Genomic DNA, 18,555 nt, shown 5'->3' on the forward strand with positions numbered 1-18,555 from the left:
GAAATTACATTTTCAATCTCTATCTGTCCAACCAGTGCACTCTCCTCTACCGGAAAGAGGTGTTATTGCCCTTGGTACTTATTCTAAATGTAATCACTGTTTCCTGTGATGTAATTACTGTTTCCTGTGCAGGTCATTCTCCTTGCACATCTGTCTTAACACATGTTAAAACCTGAGACTTCTTTTACCATTCTCATTTTAATATCTTAATTAGGTCCTGTGTGTGTGTGTGTGTGTGTGTATGTTTATATAATCAACTTAGAATATGTTTCAGTTGGTGGTAGACATTCAAAATCCACTGATATTGCACAGATAGACACTGTGTTTCATAATAATGACATATTTGTGAGAAAAGAATGCATAACAAGTGCAGGATTTAAATAGGTTAACAACAAGGGCTCTATTTCAACCCATTTCAGTTCAACCAACTGTGAACAGAATTGATTGTTTTTTGAATATTTATTTGCAATGATCAAAATGAATACCATTCCATCAAAAAGTCACAGTTACTTTGTAAAGTCACATAAGTGGCTTGCAGCCTGATTTTATAACTCAATAAACTGCTGAAATTTAATTATTTTCTGACCATGATTCAAAAACTCATCTCATAGAGCTAATTATGATACTTACACAGTTAAGGACAGCTTACAATTCAAACACAGGATGTAAAATGCAATTTAGTACGTTTCTTTTTCAGTGTCAAAAATAAATTCTCTCTCAAAACTTACTGTGCTAAGCAACATTCTCCTTTTCAAAAACTTGTTCAGAAGGTCACTGCAGTTGCACAAGAGCGCCATCTCCTGTGTAACAGGTATAGCTACAACACCACGATAGGCAGAAATAGGCATTTGATTAATGAGCCTGATCTAATATTACAGCTCTGTTTTCTCATTGACAACACATTGGCCTTACGTTAATAAATACTGACAAATGTATTCTCAAAAAAAGAGAGTAATTTTTAGGTTTGATTTCAATCTTGTGTTTCAATTCTTCATCTTAAAGCAAAGGAGTGAGCAACGCCAAGCACTCCCAGAATATAAAACCCACAATCACTCCAGCTTCAAAGTCACAGCTTCAGTGATTTCTACGGCTTATCACACAAACTGTTAAAGCAAAGCTGAACTTAAAACAAAACGCTTGTTTTAATTCATCGAACTCATCGTTAACGTGAGGCGGAGAAGCAGTTGTCGTCTGAGCCGTCGCGTGGCGTTTCCATGGCGGTCGGTTACTTGCCGCTGAGTTTGAGGACGTCTTTCACCATGGCCCCGATGCCGTCGAAGATCAGGTGCAGCTTCGTCTCACACATGAACGCCGGGGAGGTCACCACCTTGTTCTTCTGGTCAACGTGGGCCTCGTAAAGGTCAGGGGTCAAGGGCTTAATCCGTCAGAAAAAACAGAGGCTACATATGTTCACACATAACGCTTTAAAAATTCAAACTACGGTTTCTCACGTTACCAGGGATGAATGGTGGTTTCTGTCTGTTGGTGTGATAGTGTTTATATGTTTGGCAGTGAATCACTGGTGCATCAAAACCTTCCATGTTATACTACTGTATCTGAGGACACATAAATTTATTCATTAATAAGAGATTGCTGTTTCCCTGAGGAAGCAAGTCGATTATGAAAGTCTACAGAAACATCAATAATCCCCTAAGGGTTTTCTTGTGCTCTGCATCTGATTTGTTATTGTATACTCAAAATGCATTTCAGTATAAAAGTTCATGGCATGTGTACATGTGTATATATACATATATATACACACATATGTATATACTTCAAATGAAAAAATTCTGCCAAGAGAAGAGAAGAGAAGGGGAGAGAAGAGGAGAGAAGAGAAGAGAAGAGAAGAGAAGAGAAGAGAAGAGAAGAGAAGAGAAGAGAAGAGAAGAGAAGAGAAGAGAAGAGAAGAGAAGAGAAGAGGTGGGTGATAGGATATGGTCACTTCTTTGACTGCGTGTTTGGCTCCGAGTGCTGTTATAGCCTGAGCTGTCCCAGCATAGGGCCATTTTCCCCCCTCCTCATCCTCATGTCCAACTGTCACCTCCACATTTTTCAGAACCTTTGCTGCCAAAACTGGAGAGATGCAGCACAACCTGGCAACCAAAACAATAAACAAGCACAAAAGGAGAGGACAGAATTTAAAGAATTACACAGAAAAACAGCCTCAAATGTAAATTTTTACCAAATGCAAGGTGCAACTAAAAAAATCTGACAAAAACAAAGATCTTGCAGGTTTTTATCACTGGTGCTTGCGTATCACCTGGCAACCACACAGGCTCAGATCACAATGAGCATGCCGCATTATGTGCGCACCAAAATAGATCATTATTAATAGAACGATCAAATCAATCTGGCAACCGCGATGAGAATATTCTTGAGATGCACACATGCACTGACCCAATAGGCTTCCCTGCTTTGTGAAAGTCCTTCAAAACACGCTCCACATCTTTATTTACTTTACAGTCCTTTCCATCCACAGCGAACGTTGACCTGAGAGAGTAATAATGACAGAGAGAGAGAGAGGGACAGAGAAATGTGAAAGGGAAGGAAGGAAGGATAGAAAGAGGCATAGAGTGATAAAAGTATTAGGAAATGTATGTTTTCACTCAGCCATGCGGTACGGAAAAGAAAACACTCACAAGTTTTTGGCAGCCCCAAATCCTCCAGGGAAGATGACAGCGTCGTGGTTGCTAGCATTGAGTTTGGCCAGGTCGGAGATGTTGCCTCTGGCAATTCGAGCCGACTCCGCTAATACATTCCTGAGAGGACCAAACAGCACACAGTGGCATTATGGGAAATTGAGTCCTTCTTTTTCTGTTCGCTTGAACTCATACCAGCGAAACTCTGTCTAAATGCCACTTAGCAGCTTTCTGATAGGAAGGCTCTGCAAGGTTATAATGTTACCAGGCATTATCCAAAATGTAAATGATGATTAAATGGGTTGCTTGTTTACCTCTTCCCCCAAAACTAGGGCACCTGAAACTTTTCTTCAAAGCTCTTTATGAGAATAGCTTCCCATTCCTGTCATTAAAATTTTGCCAGTTTCTTCAGAAGGAGTTGAAAACCAATCCTAATATATTTTAGTCATGCTGGGAAGGACACTCAAACTGAAAATCAAAATCAATTCTTAAATATTTTTGCGATTTCTGTGGCTTGGAGAGTGAAATATAAATGTAGTTTGGTTGGGAAAACATCTCCAAAAGCTGAATGTCCAGCTGATCCTCTAAAACTGACCAGTGACGGAGGGGCGACGATCACATGAAGACGAGAGAAAGACTCACCGGGTTTCTTTCTCGGCCGGCTGGCCCTTGCTGTGGTCTATCACATGCATTTGATTGACATCAGGAGCAAACATCTGCACTTCGGCACCGCCCCGACTCAGGTGCACCAGGACCCTAGAGAACACCACATACATACATACATACATACATACATACATATATACACACACACACGCACATATACATACACATACATACATACACACACACATACATACATACACACATATAAATATTTCACCGCCAAGTTTATCTGACTGGACTCTAGCCTTTGATTCTCTCATACCATTTGTCAGGTCAGTCACAAACGATCAAGCCCTATTCAATTGGACCGAGAAACAACAACTGATTTGAACACTGGACGTTGGAATGCTGCAACCTCAGATTCTTACAGAGCAATCTAACAGAGTTAATGTAAAACCAACAAGAAAATACCTCTAATTATACAGTAAACATAAGTTTCTACTGTCATTTGTCTGAAACCCTTGATATCTGAAAGAAAAACTGGCCTGGGAAACGATAACCTCTAATACTTCGTTTTGACCCCTTGACTGAAATATGAGCCATTCTGCCCAATGGGTGCCATTTGCTTGTTGTGACTCTTCCGAATTGAACTTCATTTTTTTTAATCTTTTTTCAACACTGAATCTAAAAATCTACTCAAAAGTAACAGGAACAGGACTGAGTTTTTAACATATCATTAGCAAATACATGAAATGTAGCCACATGGCATCAATGGTAATAGCATGAGAACACTTACCACCTTCAAGTCGTTTACCAAAACTATCTTTAATATATATATATATATATATATATATATATATATATATATGTGTGTGTGTGTGTGTGTGTGTGTGTGTGTGTGTGTGTGTGTGTGTGTATATATATAATAACATCCAAGAATAATTTACGTGACAGGACTGTGTGTTGAGACTGACATTCTCAGTCATATCTATGATATGGTGAAAAATACAGAAAATAGAGTGAGAGAACTTACTTTTGGTCTTTCCATGGCCTTCAGGAGACTCAAATGTTGCTAGTTCCTGTTAATCGTGTCACTTGTGAAATGTCCCCAATTTTTAGAGGTGGGAATATGTCAGTGTAACAGGAATGACTAAAATGTGTATTTTAACTAAGACATTATGAATTTCCAATGAGAAAATGTATTTTACATGTAAATTGGAAATTGAGTCACACAATAATACAAAAACATAAGATTTCTGAAGGATTCTAATCACTATATTTCATGGTGAAGCGTAGTGTCAGAGAGTGGGGACAAGCTAAAATCCTATTTTTTCAGTGTTTTAGGTAGTTTTTATTAAGGTTTTACATGATGTATCTTCAGATTGCAATTAGGACAATGTGCAGGACGCTTTGCTTGATAATATAATGTATTATACCTGATACTTTTATGCATATTTATGTATATAATGTCCTGGGGATGGAAAAGGCACCGATTCGGCGGAATGGCCCATATACCATTTGCCTAGCATGACACCTGTTTCTCTGGAGAAGTTGTCATTCGGTGCACAGTTGTGACCCAAGTAAGGGTACTCACGCTGAGGCCTCGTGGATCTCTGTGCCATCATAAACTCCGCATCCAGACAGCACCTAACAACAACAGCAGAGAAAGTGACTTCAACTCCGGACGTTAGGCTGTGATTCCTACAGAACAACAGTCTTGGTTTAACTAATACTCTCTCTGCCGATGGTCAACTCTCCCATAATTCATAGCTCATACACTCAAAAGCACCAGTGTCAAACTCAAGCCCCGCTGCCTTATCTCATGCGGCCCGCGTGAATTTACCAAAAATAATTCTGATACAGTCCGTAGCAGACGACACAACTAAGATATTTACATTAGGACAGTACTGGAATGTATACTTATTAACTCCAACTCCCCAAATGCATAACCGGCTCGATTTGCTGTGCACACATTGTCCATAACTTCGTTATTACCAGCGTAAAATTGCAGTCTATTTCTTCCAGTGCTACCCCCTTTGGCGCTACCGTGCATGTCATTGAAGCGGTGACGGGAGGGGTTGACTTAAAACAACGAGGCTAATATTTTTCGAATATTATGTGGCTTTGTTAAATACTACAATATTTCATACTCTTCCCTCAAAAAAGACCACCTACAAAGTTATCCTATACACCGTAGCTTTATAAAAGGCTACTTTTAGATTAATATGTCCGATTAAAATGTCCAGACTCTGTCCGCTTGCAACTACAAACACTGCAACACAATCTCACCGCGTTACCTAAATTCCGTGATTGCTTAGAAGACTTCGATGTTCAGTAAAGATCTATAACTTTTCACTGCGTTCTTCATTCTTTGACAATCGCGAAATACTGCAATGGGCCAAATGCTGTCCCTTTTCCCTGGGTAACTGAAACAATAGATCAAACCCTTGATGTGCGCGACTGGTTCTCCAAGTGGGAAAATGTTTAGTATGACTGTCAACTGTCAATCAGATTGAGTAGTCTCTACAAAAGGACATGACTACTTACAACCGCAACTTTGGCCCCGTTGCAGCTGGCAGTTGTATGAAGCAAACCCAGACTTGCAACCTGGGACTTCAGCAGATGATGATTCACTCTGGAAGCAAGTGCCCTAACAGTAAACATCTTAAGGAATAAGGTCGTACAATGCAACTTCTTTAAACGGTGTTTATAGAGCCGAATAGATATTGTTTTACAAGGTCAGATAATTTCTGAGGGTTCTATAGGAGGCTAGATAGCTCAGCGCAACCTAGAATAGATTAATTGTTAGCTTCCAGACCAATTATATGCACCCAGTCTCCTCTGCCGTAGAATAAGAGCTTCTGTGGTGTATTAAACCACTCATAAAGCTAACCAGTCGCGCATTTTATCGTTAACTTGCTGTTTCGGATAAGTAGTTCTTTACCGTAAGTCTTATAAGTTGGTTCATATTTTAGAACGTTATCCCAGGATGAGTGTTGAATTTTCCTTTTTACAGCTAAAAATCTATTTTATTATAAGTGGAAGTAAGTAATTACTTTATCTATCAGGTAATTGTCAGCATACTGTCAAAGTTACCGGTTGATTTTTTTTTGTTTTGTTTTGTTTTGTATTGTGTTATCGCCGCCAACGTCTGTATTTTACGGTAAATTCTTATTCTATGGTTTGTATGCCATCTGCCCAGTTGCAAACAGCGCCATCAAGGGTGGTGTAAAACGCAGTAGCTCTAAACTGCATCGTCGGCAGAGAAACACCTGTAAGTATACGAATTTTTGCACAATGGCACTGTGGAGGAGAGTTTTTGCATTGAATTTTTCTTGAATTTAATTTGAAACATTTAAATTTCAATATTTTAATTTAACATAAATGCAACTTAAAACTCAAAATAAGCACATAGATCACATAGATAATAAAAATTAACAAGTATAATGGCTAATCAAGAATGGTAATACATGTGGACAGAAACAAACAGTAATATTCAAACAAACAGTAACAGTGTGTGTGTGTGCGCGCTTGCATGTGTGTATGTGTGTGTGTGTGGTTTTTTTTGTTGTTGTTGTTTTGTTTGTTTGTTTTTCATTTAAGTGGCAGAGTACTGTGTACCAATCTGAGTGCTAAAATCCAGAAGTGTTTGAAAGAGAAAGTTTGTTCTTAAACCCTAAAAACATCAGACTCAATTTTGAGCTAAATAAATCAGTAATAAGATCAGACACACTTTTACGATAAACATTGTTGCTTTGTCCGGTTTCAGGACCTAAAAAGAGCGCACAAACTTGGCCAGAATTTGCCGTGCTTTTCTCAGACGTCCCATCCGCTCTTTCAGGTTTTTCCGACGGTGCATGGTTGCGGAATCCTCTCGGATAAGCTTTTCTGCATCCTCCCCTCTGATCATCGCCATCATCGCTGTCTGGAGCCTTGCGACGTATTCTGACAGCATGTGATACTGAATGACGAGAGGCACCTGATTTGCCAAGCGGTCTGACGTGATCTATGAAGGCAGAGGCCATTTCTAATTAATTAATCTAATTAAACTAATTAATCTTAAAAATTTTTTTAGTAAAATACAGTGGTGTATGTGTGTGTGTGTGTGTGAGGGGGGGGGGTTTACATACCATAAAATATGCATTTAGATGTTGAATCATCTCTTTAATATCAGCATTGACAGGCTTTGTGAAAACTGAAAAGCCTGCTTTGACTGGCTCAGGTTTTAGTTATACAGCTTCTAGTTGGCGACTGTACAGGGTGTCTTGAGAGTACACAATTCTCTCCATCTTAAACTGACATTTCAACCTCTTCTCAGCCTTCTCATATTCCTGCTCTTTGAAGTCCTCCAGAGGTTCTTTGGTAGCTCTGAGTAAGGCAGGAAATGCCTCAAAGTGGTCACTGGCCAAGCTTGTCAAACTGAGATGAACAATACCTTTTAAAAACGAGACAAAAAGGATTGAAACCACAGTGCACACTGGTTATCTGCAGCTTGTATTAAAAAGAGTATTTACAATGCTAAGATTAACAAGACGGCAGAGTAAAGATGGTTCATTGGATCATTTTTTCAGAGTCTCTCTGAGCCTTAGAGCTCAGCCTTTACGTTTGCACGACAGTTCAGATCTGAGTGTGTTTAGCTGTAAAGTTCAGTTTGTTTGAGTTGATTTGAAAAACCACCAGAGGTTTGACTGAGACTGGTCCTCTCAAGGCTGTTTCATGCAAACCTTTGTGTACCTTGCCACATGTGAGAAAGCAAACCACCATTCGCCATTGGTAATTTTACTGTGGTCTGACCTTGAAGCCTACACTAGTTCCAAAATGTCACATGATGCTGGTTTTGTGGAAAGTGCAACTGGAATTTAGTTAGCCCTAATTGGAAAAGGGATGTTTTTCCTGCGGAGGAACTTCTCACTTGTGACATCTTTTAGAAGCTGTGTTGCAGGCTCCTCCAGTTCCTCGATGTGCTTCTTGACAATATTTTCAAATGTTCTGTAGTTAACAAATCCAGGGAGTTCCTTCCCTCTCCGAGTCTGGGCGTACTCCTCCACTTCGTCTCTGAGGTGCTCCTCAACTACAGTGGGAAAGAGAGATGAAGAAAGGTAAGAATGGAGGCGTGAGATGAACGAAATGAAAAGAAGGCCAAAGAGAACAGCCTACAGTTATATCGCACACTCACGCTGGACAGTCTGTTTATCCAGGTGAGTTTTCCAGCTTTCAAATTCCCTCCTGATTTTGCTGAAGACCCTGGTCTTAGAGTTTTGGACAGTCTCCTCAGCTCTCTCAATGTCTCTGAGGACCTGGTTGAATGTGTTTATTTTCTATACAACACGAAAAAGGAAAGAAAAAGTATTAAATAAAAGGGAAGCAACTGTTTGCATCACTGAAGACCGGGGGGGGGGGGGGGGGGGGGGGTGTTGAATACCTTGTTTCTGATCTTCTACAAAGTTACTCACCTCAATCAGAAATTTGGTCCTCTCATCTTCTTCCAGTGGGACTCCGTCTCCAAGCCGTTTTAGCTCTACAGAGGTTTCATGCAGTTTTTTTTCAACTTGTTTCTGCAGCTCAGGGAGAGATCTCTGGAGACAATGAATATCCAGCATTAATCTTCAAAATGGTCTGTCAGAAAAATTACTAAAGCTTCATACAGACCTTTTGTCTAGCTCTACCAGCCCGAAAGCACATTAAGTTTAATGCATTCCTTTTAATGCTGTTTAATTTGCTGTGGGCACCCAAAAACGTACAAAGTTTGTGGTCATAACCTTGGTAACAATCATGCCAACTCACAGAAATATGTTCCACTAGCTCTTTGGTCAGTCTCTCAGCCAGAAAGGGAATTGTAGCTTTACCGTCTTCCAGGAGAGGCCTAAGAGTGAAATTATGAGAGAGAGAGAGTCACAAAAGGTAAAATGGTAAAACAGAAAGAAATGGGCTTGTATCCAATCAAGTGTTTGCAATAACTACTATAACCTCAAGTGAGCATGCTCCTTAAAGAAGGTTTGCTCCCTCTCTATGGCTGTGGCCAGGCTCACGTTGTCTGTGATATCTTTTTGACCACGACATTTCACGATCATGTAGCCTTTCCTCAGGGGGATGACCTGATTATTCACCGTGTTAACCACGGTCTCCTCTGCTCCTTTGTCCACCAAGTCTGGCTTGGTCAAGATGCCTACAGGTAAAGAAATGGGGAGCTGTTATTTTTCCATGGTAACAGAATTTAAATGGCAAATCATTACCCATGATTCTCCTATCTGTGGAGCTAACAAACACGGAAAAAGTGACAAATATTGTATGAAGAGAAGATATCGTGTTGATCAAGATATCAGTTGCAGGCGTTTGAATTCGCTAATAACTACATTACCCAAAGTTCTTTGCCCACTGGGATCCACTTTGTTGGCCATCTTCAGTGCCTCTGTGGTTGCAATGTCTATGTTTGCTGGCACAACCACCAAGTTAATGGTCTCTTGTTTCTTAATGTAAAACTCAATGAGATCCTTGATCTGTAAATCATTTAAAAATAAAGCAACACCAGAATTAGCTTTACACTAACTCTTCTTGCCTGTTGGCAAGGCTTTGCTATCTGCTCATCTTGCTACTTTGCTTATTACATAGACGCTAAACGAAAACTTGTCACGTTTGCTTTTACACATACCGGGAAGTTCATTAGTCAAAATTTGTGAGACAGTACATATCTGTGTTCTGTTCTGTATTTGAGCTGGGACTGCACTGGTGGCCATTTCTTTGCCAACGTTTTCGTGACTCAGTCAGTTTTGTTTGGCATGTCAAATTTTCTTTCTTAGCTGTCACCAAAAAAAAAACAAAAAAACATGACACGTAATGTTTACATGGCAAACCAGTTGCTTATTTTGTAGTTGTTATATAAAGCAACTATAGAATGTCTTGCATAAGTGCTTGGTAATTTTGCCTCTGCTGTGGACATTTTCCATCTCATAAATAATGAAATCATCATTAAATCAACTCATGAAGGTAACCCTTGAAACGTAGCATTCTCAAAGCCCCAGCTGAAAGTCACTATGGATAAAACCGTCAGCTAAATAAAAGTAATCTAATGTAATATAGGGTGTGCATCTCTTTGCAGTCCTAGAACAGCAGTGATTCACCAAAAACTGAATTTGTTGAGTCTTTATGCAATAAACAGATTTTAATTGGTATTATTCAGTCCTGCTTTTTATGAAATGCCGATATGTAGGGCTGTGATGCAGTCCAAACAAATGAGGCCCAGGGCCCAGTTGTTCAGAAGTAATCGGATCGGATTTCGCCTGTCGGATTGGATCAAATCTCGAAAATGGGTTGTTCAAAGGGGAAAAAAAAGGACTCTGAAATTGGATTAGATCACGTAATCCAGTCTTGGTTTTGATCTGGATTAAATCTTCAGTATGTGTTGTTCAAAACTTTTCAGTAGGAATGGGATACCTTTGATCCAAAAAATCAGGCGTATACTGATCTCGGCAGAAGGGAGGATTCAGGGTGGATCTCAGGAACAAGATGTCATAAAACTTTAAAATTGGTCAATTAATACAACCTTTGTATCATGTAGCATATATACATTAATTTATATTTTGCACTTGATTTGTTTAACCGTTACAGTGATACATAGCCTAATGTCTACTTTATCTACTCTATTAAGCCTTTCAGTACAGTAAAGTTAAAAAAAAAAGGATTTTGTCCCCCAAAATAATCCCCCAGACAGCTGTCAATATCAAACAGAAATAAAATATTTAATTTTAACTGTCAAGTTAATGAGGAAGAAGTCTGAACATTCTTTGTTTTGTTTACTATTAGACATTTCGTCTTTTCATGACTTAAAACATGTGTTCAAAATATCCACAATGGATTGGTGAATAATGTATATTTGTTTGTTTTTATTTATTTGTTGTGGGTCAGATGAGGGGTCTGACTGCGTAAAAGAAATTGAAAATGGAAGGGGACGTTTGTACTGTTTTATTGTGCTGTTTTCTGTCTCCTCAAATAAAAAAAAAACTTAAAGTGACCCCACACTGGTTATTCTACCTGTTGTTCTTAACATAGCTAGTAGCCTGCATTGTGATATGTAGTCCCATTTAGAGCACTGGTAATCTGGATTTGGTAATCTTGAAAAGTCTGTATCTGGATCAGGGTGATCCAGTCCAGTGTTTCTTTGAAAAAACGGCACAGAAGTATGATGGATTACCTGATCCTGGATAGCAAAACATGGGATTTCCAAATCTGGATCATTCTGATCCAGATCAAAGCTTTCGAACAACTGGGCCCTGGTGATCTTGATTGACAAGTTGAACTGGTGTGCAATTTAATCCGTCACCTCCCATTTCACATTGTACTCTCACCTGTTTCTCAATATCATCGGGCTGGTCACCTGTAGCAACCCTGGTGATTCCCGGCAGGTCGATGAGTGTCAGGTTTGGAACGTCACTGGATTGGACCTCTAGGCTGATCATACTTTTACTTATGCCTTTACCTTTTCCAGCTATGGCAGTCTGAGCTAAAAACAACAAATCAGAAATATGTTACACTGCCCTTGGAAGTCATGCTGAGTTGAGCGAAAAGGAAAAGACAACACTATTTCCCGATTCCTGAAACCATGAGTTTTTACAGGTCAACATTCATCAAGAGTTAATAAACATGCTAGCGATGAGTTTTAGCTCATGGCAAATAAATGTAGGCCCCATTTGGTTTACCATTTTGAAAGACAAAAATGTGATCATTTGAACAGACCCTCTAAGACTCCCCTCCCTACGCTCTCTGGCTTCGTCAGCTCCACTTGGATGGGCTTCTGATCTCTCGTTTTGTAGGACAATATACCGTGCCAGGGAGAACCAGTCTTTGTTCTCTTCAGTCTCAGTACCAAGGGGCAGCGGGTCACAATGCCTAGAATGTGAAGTATTGCACAGTCCACACATGTTTTGAAATGATCCACACATGTCAGTGAAATAATAGCAACTCCATGCAAAATAACAGAGGATAAAAAAAGGACACATTTTATCAGTGAAATTGCACCTATTTTACTATAGACGTTTAATTTAAAACATTTTAAAAAGGAAAAAAAAAATCAGACAGCCATGGTCTAGAGGTTAGAGAACCGGGCTCGTGACTGAAGGGTTGCCGGTTCAATTATCAGGACCGACATTCAAGGCTCTTATCCCCAATGCCCCACGGGCGCAAGGAATGCTGCCCACTGCGTCTGTTGCATGTTCATTTACCGGTGTGTTGGATGGGTTAAATGCAGAGGACAAATTCACTATTCACAGTGTGTGCGTGATCACATAGATTTATATTTACATGATGCTCTGTATGTCTGTGTGTGTGCTGGTGGATGGGTGTCTGTCTGTCTGTCTGTCTCTCTCACCTGTGCCCCTTGGCAGCGCCACCCCTGACAAAGCCTCTAGTACGGAACTCTTTCCAGAGCTTTGGTCGCCGATGACGGCAATAGCCGGGAGGTGCAGGTCCCGCTCTACGCCCAGGGACCTAAGAGAATCCACAAGGTCGATGCAGGGTCGCACCTTCTCTTCAAACTGCTGATTTAGGCTATTATCCATAATCTTCCCTTCACCTGTCTTCCTTGAGACTTTTGAATACGGAGCAGTGAACTTTCTTGAAGAACTGCTTTTAAGAAGTATGAGAATAAAATGTGCTGATGGGGTAAACAAGACACATGAGCACAAACAAAAATTTGTCTGCAAATGATTAAAAATAACAGGATAATAACTGCCCCCTTTTAACCCTTTGGGTAAATTAACCTAGGTTATTTGGGGGGATTGCGTGTCTGTAATAACAACACAAGACCTAAGGGCACACTGAGTAGTGCCTACAAATTTCAAACAAAATCAGGTGATTCAGGTGAACGCATGAATAATGACTTTGTTTTTAAGTTTAAATGAGATGAGGTGTGAACTAACCTTAGTCGGGAATGTTGAGCCGGAGGTCTGAGTCGGTAGGATCAGTGTGGTTGTGACTGCCTGCGATGAGTTTCTGTTCTGTACCATTTCAGTGTTTAAGTTTCGTTCTCGTTTTCTGTAAAAGTCTCTTGCATACACTCAGCGATGACATGATAATGACGATTAGTGAAATCCATAAACACATTAAATTATGACTGTACATGTCCTTAATCTTGCATGACCGTGTATCTAAAACCCCTCGCCCACAATTTTAATAATGGTTATTGCAATTTAGTAAGCTATAATTTAAACTGACAATGTTAGATGCTCGGCTGCGGAAACGTTCGTTATAAATGGAGTTGTTCCTCAAGCGTCACATGATCTCGGCTCGATAAATGATTAAACCTTTAGTTTTACAAGTGTACAATTTTGCCATAAGCTATTGTTTAAACTGACTGTATTACGCAGGGTTGTCAACCTTCTGTCTTTCAAATATGGGACTGGTGCGGATATCGCGGTGCATCAGTTATGCCTGCATATACATCGCCTATATCGTTTTGTTTATGACATTTTGAGAACACGACTAATGACCCAGCGGTGGGCAAACGCTTTTCAAAATTTGGTAAAAAAAGAGAACAAAAATGAATAAACAAACACAGAGATGAGAATGGTGCAAGTTAGGTTTATTCAATAACCACACATTGTACATGCAGCTTTCGTTTTTTGAGTCTCAGTAATAGCACAGTCATTTAGTACTGACAGGGACACTTTAGGGGGTTATGGGCACACAGAGCTGAGACATATCACTGCACATCGGCAGAAGACACCTGCATATGTGTGTGTGTGTGCTTGTGTCTGTGTGCTAAGGAGACAGGAGGGGCATGTTAAGAGGAGCCATTTAGCAGAGGTAGTGAAGACTATAAACTGAAGCTGAGAAAGACATTAGTGAGAGAACGGGCCTCCAAAGCGAGAAACTGTGCCCGAATTATCGTTTCATTCCTGAGAATGACAAAGTTGGGTTTTTTGTTTGTTTTTTTTTCCTTCAGCTGTTGTGTTGCTGGCATTTATTTCCTTTTCCTCTCACGTTGTCTCTCTTTTGCTATATCTGGCGCCCTCTAGTGGTCACAGCCCAGAAGCTCCTGGGCCACCCTGTGACGTTCAGGGAGGTCTCTGGCAGCCATGAGTGTTTTGGGGCTTTCGTAGTGGTAGAAGTGGCCACCGACCACGACGGTGACACCCTTGCTGCTACACATGGCAGCATCGACTTTCTTAAGGAGGGGGAGGGACACTCCTTCTCCAGCAGCCCGGGGCTCAACGGACACGTCCACAGAGTAGATTTTATGATCTGTAGAGTCAGATGAGAAGAGAAAAGAAATGTTGGAGAGAGAGAGAGAGAGAGAGAGAGAGAGAGAGAGAGAGATTGCAGTGAGTTGCAACAACAAAAAACAAACAAAAAAAAAATGTAGTCAGTCAAGCTTTGCACGATGGATATGATGTACTGGATGACATCCACCTTGAGTCACCTCTACAATAAATCAGCCGACTGAGCACATCTGGCCTCATATGTTCTTCGGGGGCAGAGCTTTAATGAAACTTCTTGCATGCCTTTTGTAATGCCTGAGGTCTAGCTCAGTGACGGTTACCTTTAATGACGTAAGCAATGTTCTCTGTTCCACAAATGAAGGCTGCTTCAATAGGTGGCTCAATTCCCAAGTCAACATTCACGGGTTTAGGATATCCTTCCATGAGGGCGTGTGGCTCTCCACGCTTGTAGGCATACACCTGGTCACCCTATAGAGACAAAAAAAAAAAAAAAAAAAAAAAACTCAACCTTAGTCACACTCTCTTCACCCATCTTTAAATCGTTTACAGAGGACTCAACATCCAACCACTGGATGTTGAATGGGATGTAAAATGAAACCGAAGTGTGGAGAGCCAAAGCAAGTTGAGTCAAACGCCCGGTTAAAGGCAAGGCAAGTGACATAGAGTAAAACGAGGTCAAATGTACGGTATTGAGAAAAACGACAAAAGCTAACCCTCTACCTACCTTGACAATGTGGAAGTGGTCACCATGAGTAAAGACGGTGTCCACTTCGCTGTGCACGTCCTTGAATTCTTTCTCGATGGTATCAACGTGAAACTTGTCTGCATCTCTGCTGAGGACGTAGTGGCCTGTGAAACAGAAGAATAGAGAGAGAGAGAGAGAGGGAGAGAGCGGGGGGTGGGGGGGGGAAGGAGACGTTTTAGAGGGATTTAAAAAAAATGATGAATTAGGTGTTATTGAGGTAGAGGAATGCTCCTCCGTTTTCAGTAAAGAGTACTTGGTTGTCGTCACGTGATCCAGCTGAATCAGGTTGGCCGCGTACGTACCCCTGAAAGCGTAGACAACATCGTCGCCGTGAGCAGTGAGGGCGTCGACGTGTACACGGCTGCATTGCTCTCTCTCAATGTGCTGCTCCTCAGTCTTGTCACCTGAGGAAAATGAAGTTGTTTTTAAAGTCAGCGGGAAAAATACACTCATCTTTCACACAGTTTGTTTCTGGGGGTGGGGGGGTGGTTTGTGAAAAAAGAAATTCAATTTTTGTATTAGTGACTGATTTGGTGCCCTTACTGCCTTTCTGCGGTCAGTTTTAATGGTAGACCCCATAGTCTCTCTCTCTCTCTCTCTCTCTCTCTCTCTCTCTCTCTCTCACTCTCTCAGTTTTCACTCACCAAAGTCGGAACACCTCATGAAATAGCTGCGAATCTCCTTGGGGTATTTCCCATGGACCTTTCCTGTCTCGGGGTCAAACTGGGAGAACTCATGTCCATGGAAACAGTAGTAACTGCCCAGGTAGTGGATAGCAGCGGTGCAGTTGGGCATGCCTTTGAAGTCTTTCTCCTCAGTTTTGTGGCTGTGCACGTCAAAGTGGTAGATATGGTGATCTGGTGGGGTGAAGGAGAAATAGAAACATAAACAAGATTGAAAAAAGGCGTTCTCATGCTCATTGTAAGTCCACGTAAAAAATATTAACGAGCTTTTATCGACAAGCTTCAGAGGTGTGTCTCTGGCCTCCGTCTATTGAAGATATGAAACATGAATATGAAATATTTCTTGGATGGATCACCTTTGAAGAAGATAATAGTGTCAGCGTGGCAGTCTTCTTTTGGGCACCACACCGCTGCGTCTATGTGATCAGGGATCCCAGGAAACAAATCTTTGATATTTTTAGGGTACCCCTCCTCTAACTTGTGATGGTCATAGACGTAGACTTTTTCGTCCTAAAGCAGCAGAGGGTGTCAAATACGTTTCATTCCTTCAGATCTCTCCATACGTCCCAACATTTCAAAGGCTCTGACTGCTTTCTGTAAAAAAAATCGTTTCTATTCTATTCTATTCTATTCTATTCTATTCTATTCCGTTATATGTTTAGAGGAAGGGATGTGGACTGAATCATTACTAAAAGAATAGAGTCCATTACGAGACTGATACCAGTGTGAAAGTGAAGGACGTAGTTGTGGGTAAAATGAATAGCAGAGAATGGACAATGTGAACGGATGTATAGAGAGGGTGTAAGCAAAGCAGACCTCAAAGATGTAGACGTCGTCATGGTGGGTGTGATTTTCGCTGGTGTGGAGACGGAAAGCTGCGTCAACATGATGGTGAGCACCCAGTTCGGGGAAGACGTCCTTCAAGTCATGAGGGGCGCCATGGAAACCCTTCCACACATGGTCACCTGTCATGGGTCAAAAAAAATAAATAAAAAAAATAATCTCAAATCATTCATGGAGCTCAAACCACTTATGTTTACGTCTGAGCCCTGGGGTAATTTTTCTTAGCTGTTATGGAATAGATCTTGCATACCAAGAAGGGGTGTTGGTGACCAAAAAATAAATAAATAAATAAATAAAAATACACCGCACCCTTTTAAACTTAAGTTTGTGGTCTAAACGGTTTAACTCCCCTTTTTACAGCCCTCTCACCCATAGTCCAACAAGTCAACCACTATTTGGTATGCAATAGCATTGTCGGGACGCCCCCCCACCACACACACACACTCCTGCACCCCACCCAGAACTGTTCAGAAGTTCTGACCTCTTTTCTCTCACTAAAAGGCTGTGCCCTTTTTTTCTTTCTTCTCTCACTCACCCTTGAAGAAGTAAGGGATTCCCTCCTCGCTGGTGGAAGCAGCGTCAAACTCGCTTACTTTGCAGCGGTCATGTTCGTCTTTATGTTGATCTAATCGGTCACATACAAAGGTGAAAAAATTCAGTTGAGTCATTACTAGTCACACTTTGAGACGATAGAGTTTGCTGTGTTTACTGCCACCTGGTGGCCATTTATAAAAGTACAGCAGATTGTATACCTCACCCTGCTCTCTCTCTCTCTCTCTCTCTCTCTCTGTAACATGCGCACACACACACAGACATAAACTTACCTCCGTGCTCATGAGTCCCCTGATGACTAAAATGAAAAGCCAGAAAAGAGATATTTTACGACACAGAACATATGACCAGGAAAGAAGTTTACTGTACCATCATAACTGCCTGTGCATGTATACCCTATGTAAAAATCACAGCATTTTCTGCAGGTTATTTACAGAAATAAGCTGGTTCTCAGCAGACCAAACAACATAAAGGACTCCGTTACATTCATATTCATAAATCATCATATCAGTCCCATCTTTATAACCAGAGGATTTCTCCTGAAAGGTGAAACAATTAGCAGTGGAATGGAGAAAACAGTGAGCAGACTAAAAGATGAAGTAACTTGCGAGGTAAAGGGTAAGGGAATCATTTTTTTTTTTTTTTGGATGCACAGAAGTGGATTCTATTTGAGAGAACACACTACACAACACACACACACACACACTGAAAACATCTATACTCATACTCACTCAGCAAGGCACAAAGAAAGAGCTAGGCACAGGCACAAGAGCAGCTTCATGGTGAGTAGTTTCCTCCTCCAGAGAGAGAGAGAGAGAGAGTAAGATCAGCCCGGGAATGTGCACAGACCCCATCCTTTCCCTCCATCATTTATAGCCACACTGGGAGAAGAGGCGAGGGGGGGCGTTAGGGGACTGTGGCTCATGTTGGCAGTAGTTGGCTTGATTCAGTGTTCTACAGACGCCCCCAAAGTTTACACAGCGTAGGAGGACACACACACGTATCATAGCTTCTCTATAAAAAAAAAAATTGGTCAAGGTACACATAGTTAATTCAAGGAAAAAGACTTTGGGGAGGCGGGGGTGTAGGTGGATTGTGTGTGTGTGTGTGTGTGTGTGTGTGTGCGCGTGTGTGTGTTTGTGCGTGTGTTTGTGTTTGTGCATTGGACAGCAGATATGATGTTAGGGATATCCCTGCTCCAACAACTGATGCTCATTTTACAACTGACCTACTTGTTCAATAAATGCTAAACATTCTAAAATGCAAAAAAGACT

At 40.9% G+C, this 18,555-nt stretch overlaps 3 protein-coding genes across 4 annotated transcripts; all 3 read right to left on the reverse strand.

Annotated features, from left to right (window-relative positions):
- Positions 1-428: 428 nt before the first annotated feature.
- On the reverse strand, positions 429-6,094 carry gatd3 (glutamine amidotransferase class 1 domain containing 3). Of its 2 annotated transcripts, XM_030786105.1 has the most exons (7): positions 5,793-6,094; positions 4,840-4,892; positions 3,282-3,395; positions 2,640-2,759; positions 2,398-2,490; positions 1,937-2,093; positions 429-1,354 (listed from the first exon to the last, which is right to left on the reverse strand). In XM_030786105.1, the coding sequence occupies exons 1-7, from the start codon at positions 5,907-5,909 to the stop codon at positions 1,226-1,228; spliced, it is 783 nt and encodes a 260-aa protein (XP_030641965.1). In that variant the 5' UTR covers positions 5,910-6,094; the 3' UTR covers positions 429-1,225. The 2 variants fall into 2 exon arrangements, with proteins under 2 accessions (XP_030641965.1, XP_030641966.1); XM_030786106.1 differs by lacking the exon at positions 2,398-2,490.
- A 923-nt stretch (positions 6,095-7,017) lies between these two features.
- Positions 7,018-12,796, reverse strand: mxe (myxovirus (influenza virus) resistance E). Its single transcript, XM_030786627.1, is given in 11 exon segments — positions 7,018-7,251; positions 7,376-7,680; positions 8,158-8,316; positions 8,422-8,563; positions 8,699-8,821; positions 9,030-9,108; positions 9,213-9,411; positions 9,604-9,742; positions 11,588-11,742; positions 11,976-12,128; positions 12,607-12,796. Coding segments are annotated over 11 exon segments (1,878 nt in total).
- Positions 12,797-13,801: 1,005 nt separating this feature from the next.
- Positions 13,802-18,142, reverse strand: hpxa (hemopexin a). Its single transcript, XM_030785968.1, has 10 exons — positions 18,013-18,142; positions 17,554-17,579; positions 17,265-17,354; positions 16,703-16,851; positions 16,243-16,396; positions 15,848-16,060; positions 15,506-15,607; positions 15,183-15,307; positions 14,779-14,926; positions 13,802-14,480 (listed from the first exon to the last, which is right to left on the reverse strand). The coding sequence occupies exons 1-10, from the start codon at positions 18,060-18,062 to the stop codon at positions 14,251-14,253; spliced, it is 1,287 nt and encodes a 428-aa protein (XP_030641828.1). The 5' UTR covers positions 18,063-18,142; the 3' UTR covers positions 13,802-14,250.
- Between the last annotated feature and the right edge of the window lie 413 nt (positions 18,143-18,555).

Source organism: Chanos chanos, chromosome 10 (assembly GCF_902362185.1).
Source record: "Chanos chanos chromosome 10, fChaCha1.1, whole genome shotgun sequence".
NCBI classification, from domain to species: Eukaryota; Metazoa; Chordata; class Actinopteri; order Gonorynchiformes; family Chanidae; genus Chanos; species Chanos chanos.

Excerpts from the sequence above, each read along its gene's own strand:
- hpxa (XM_030785968.1), bottom strand. The coding sequence starts at position 18,062 with ATGAAGCTGCTCTTGTGCCTGTGCCTAGCTCTTTCTTTGTGCCTTGCT. Across the intron at positions 17,580-18,012 it reads CTTTCTTTGTGCCTTGCTGA|TCATCAGGGGACTCATGAGC; the intron begins GTGAGTATGAGT and ends TTTTCATTTTAG. Across the intron at positions 16,061-16,242 it reads CACTATTATCTTCTTCAAAG|ATCACCATATCTACCACTTT; the intron begins GTGATCCATCCA and ends TCACCCCACCAG.
- gatd3 (XM_030786105.1), bottom strand. The coding sequence starts at position 5,909 with ATGTTTACTGTTAGGGCACTTGCTTCCAGAGTGAATCATCATCTGCTG. Across the intron at positions 3,396-4,839 it reads GAGATCCACGAGGCCTCAGC|GGTCCTGGTGCACCTGAGTC; the intron begins GTGAGTACCCTT and ends GGTGTTCTCTAG. Across the intron at positions 2,760-3,281 it reads CCGGCCGAGAAAGAAACCCG|GAATGTATTAGCGGAGTCGG; the intron begins GTGAGTCTTTCT and ends TGGTCCTCTCAG.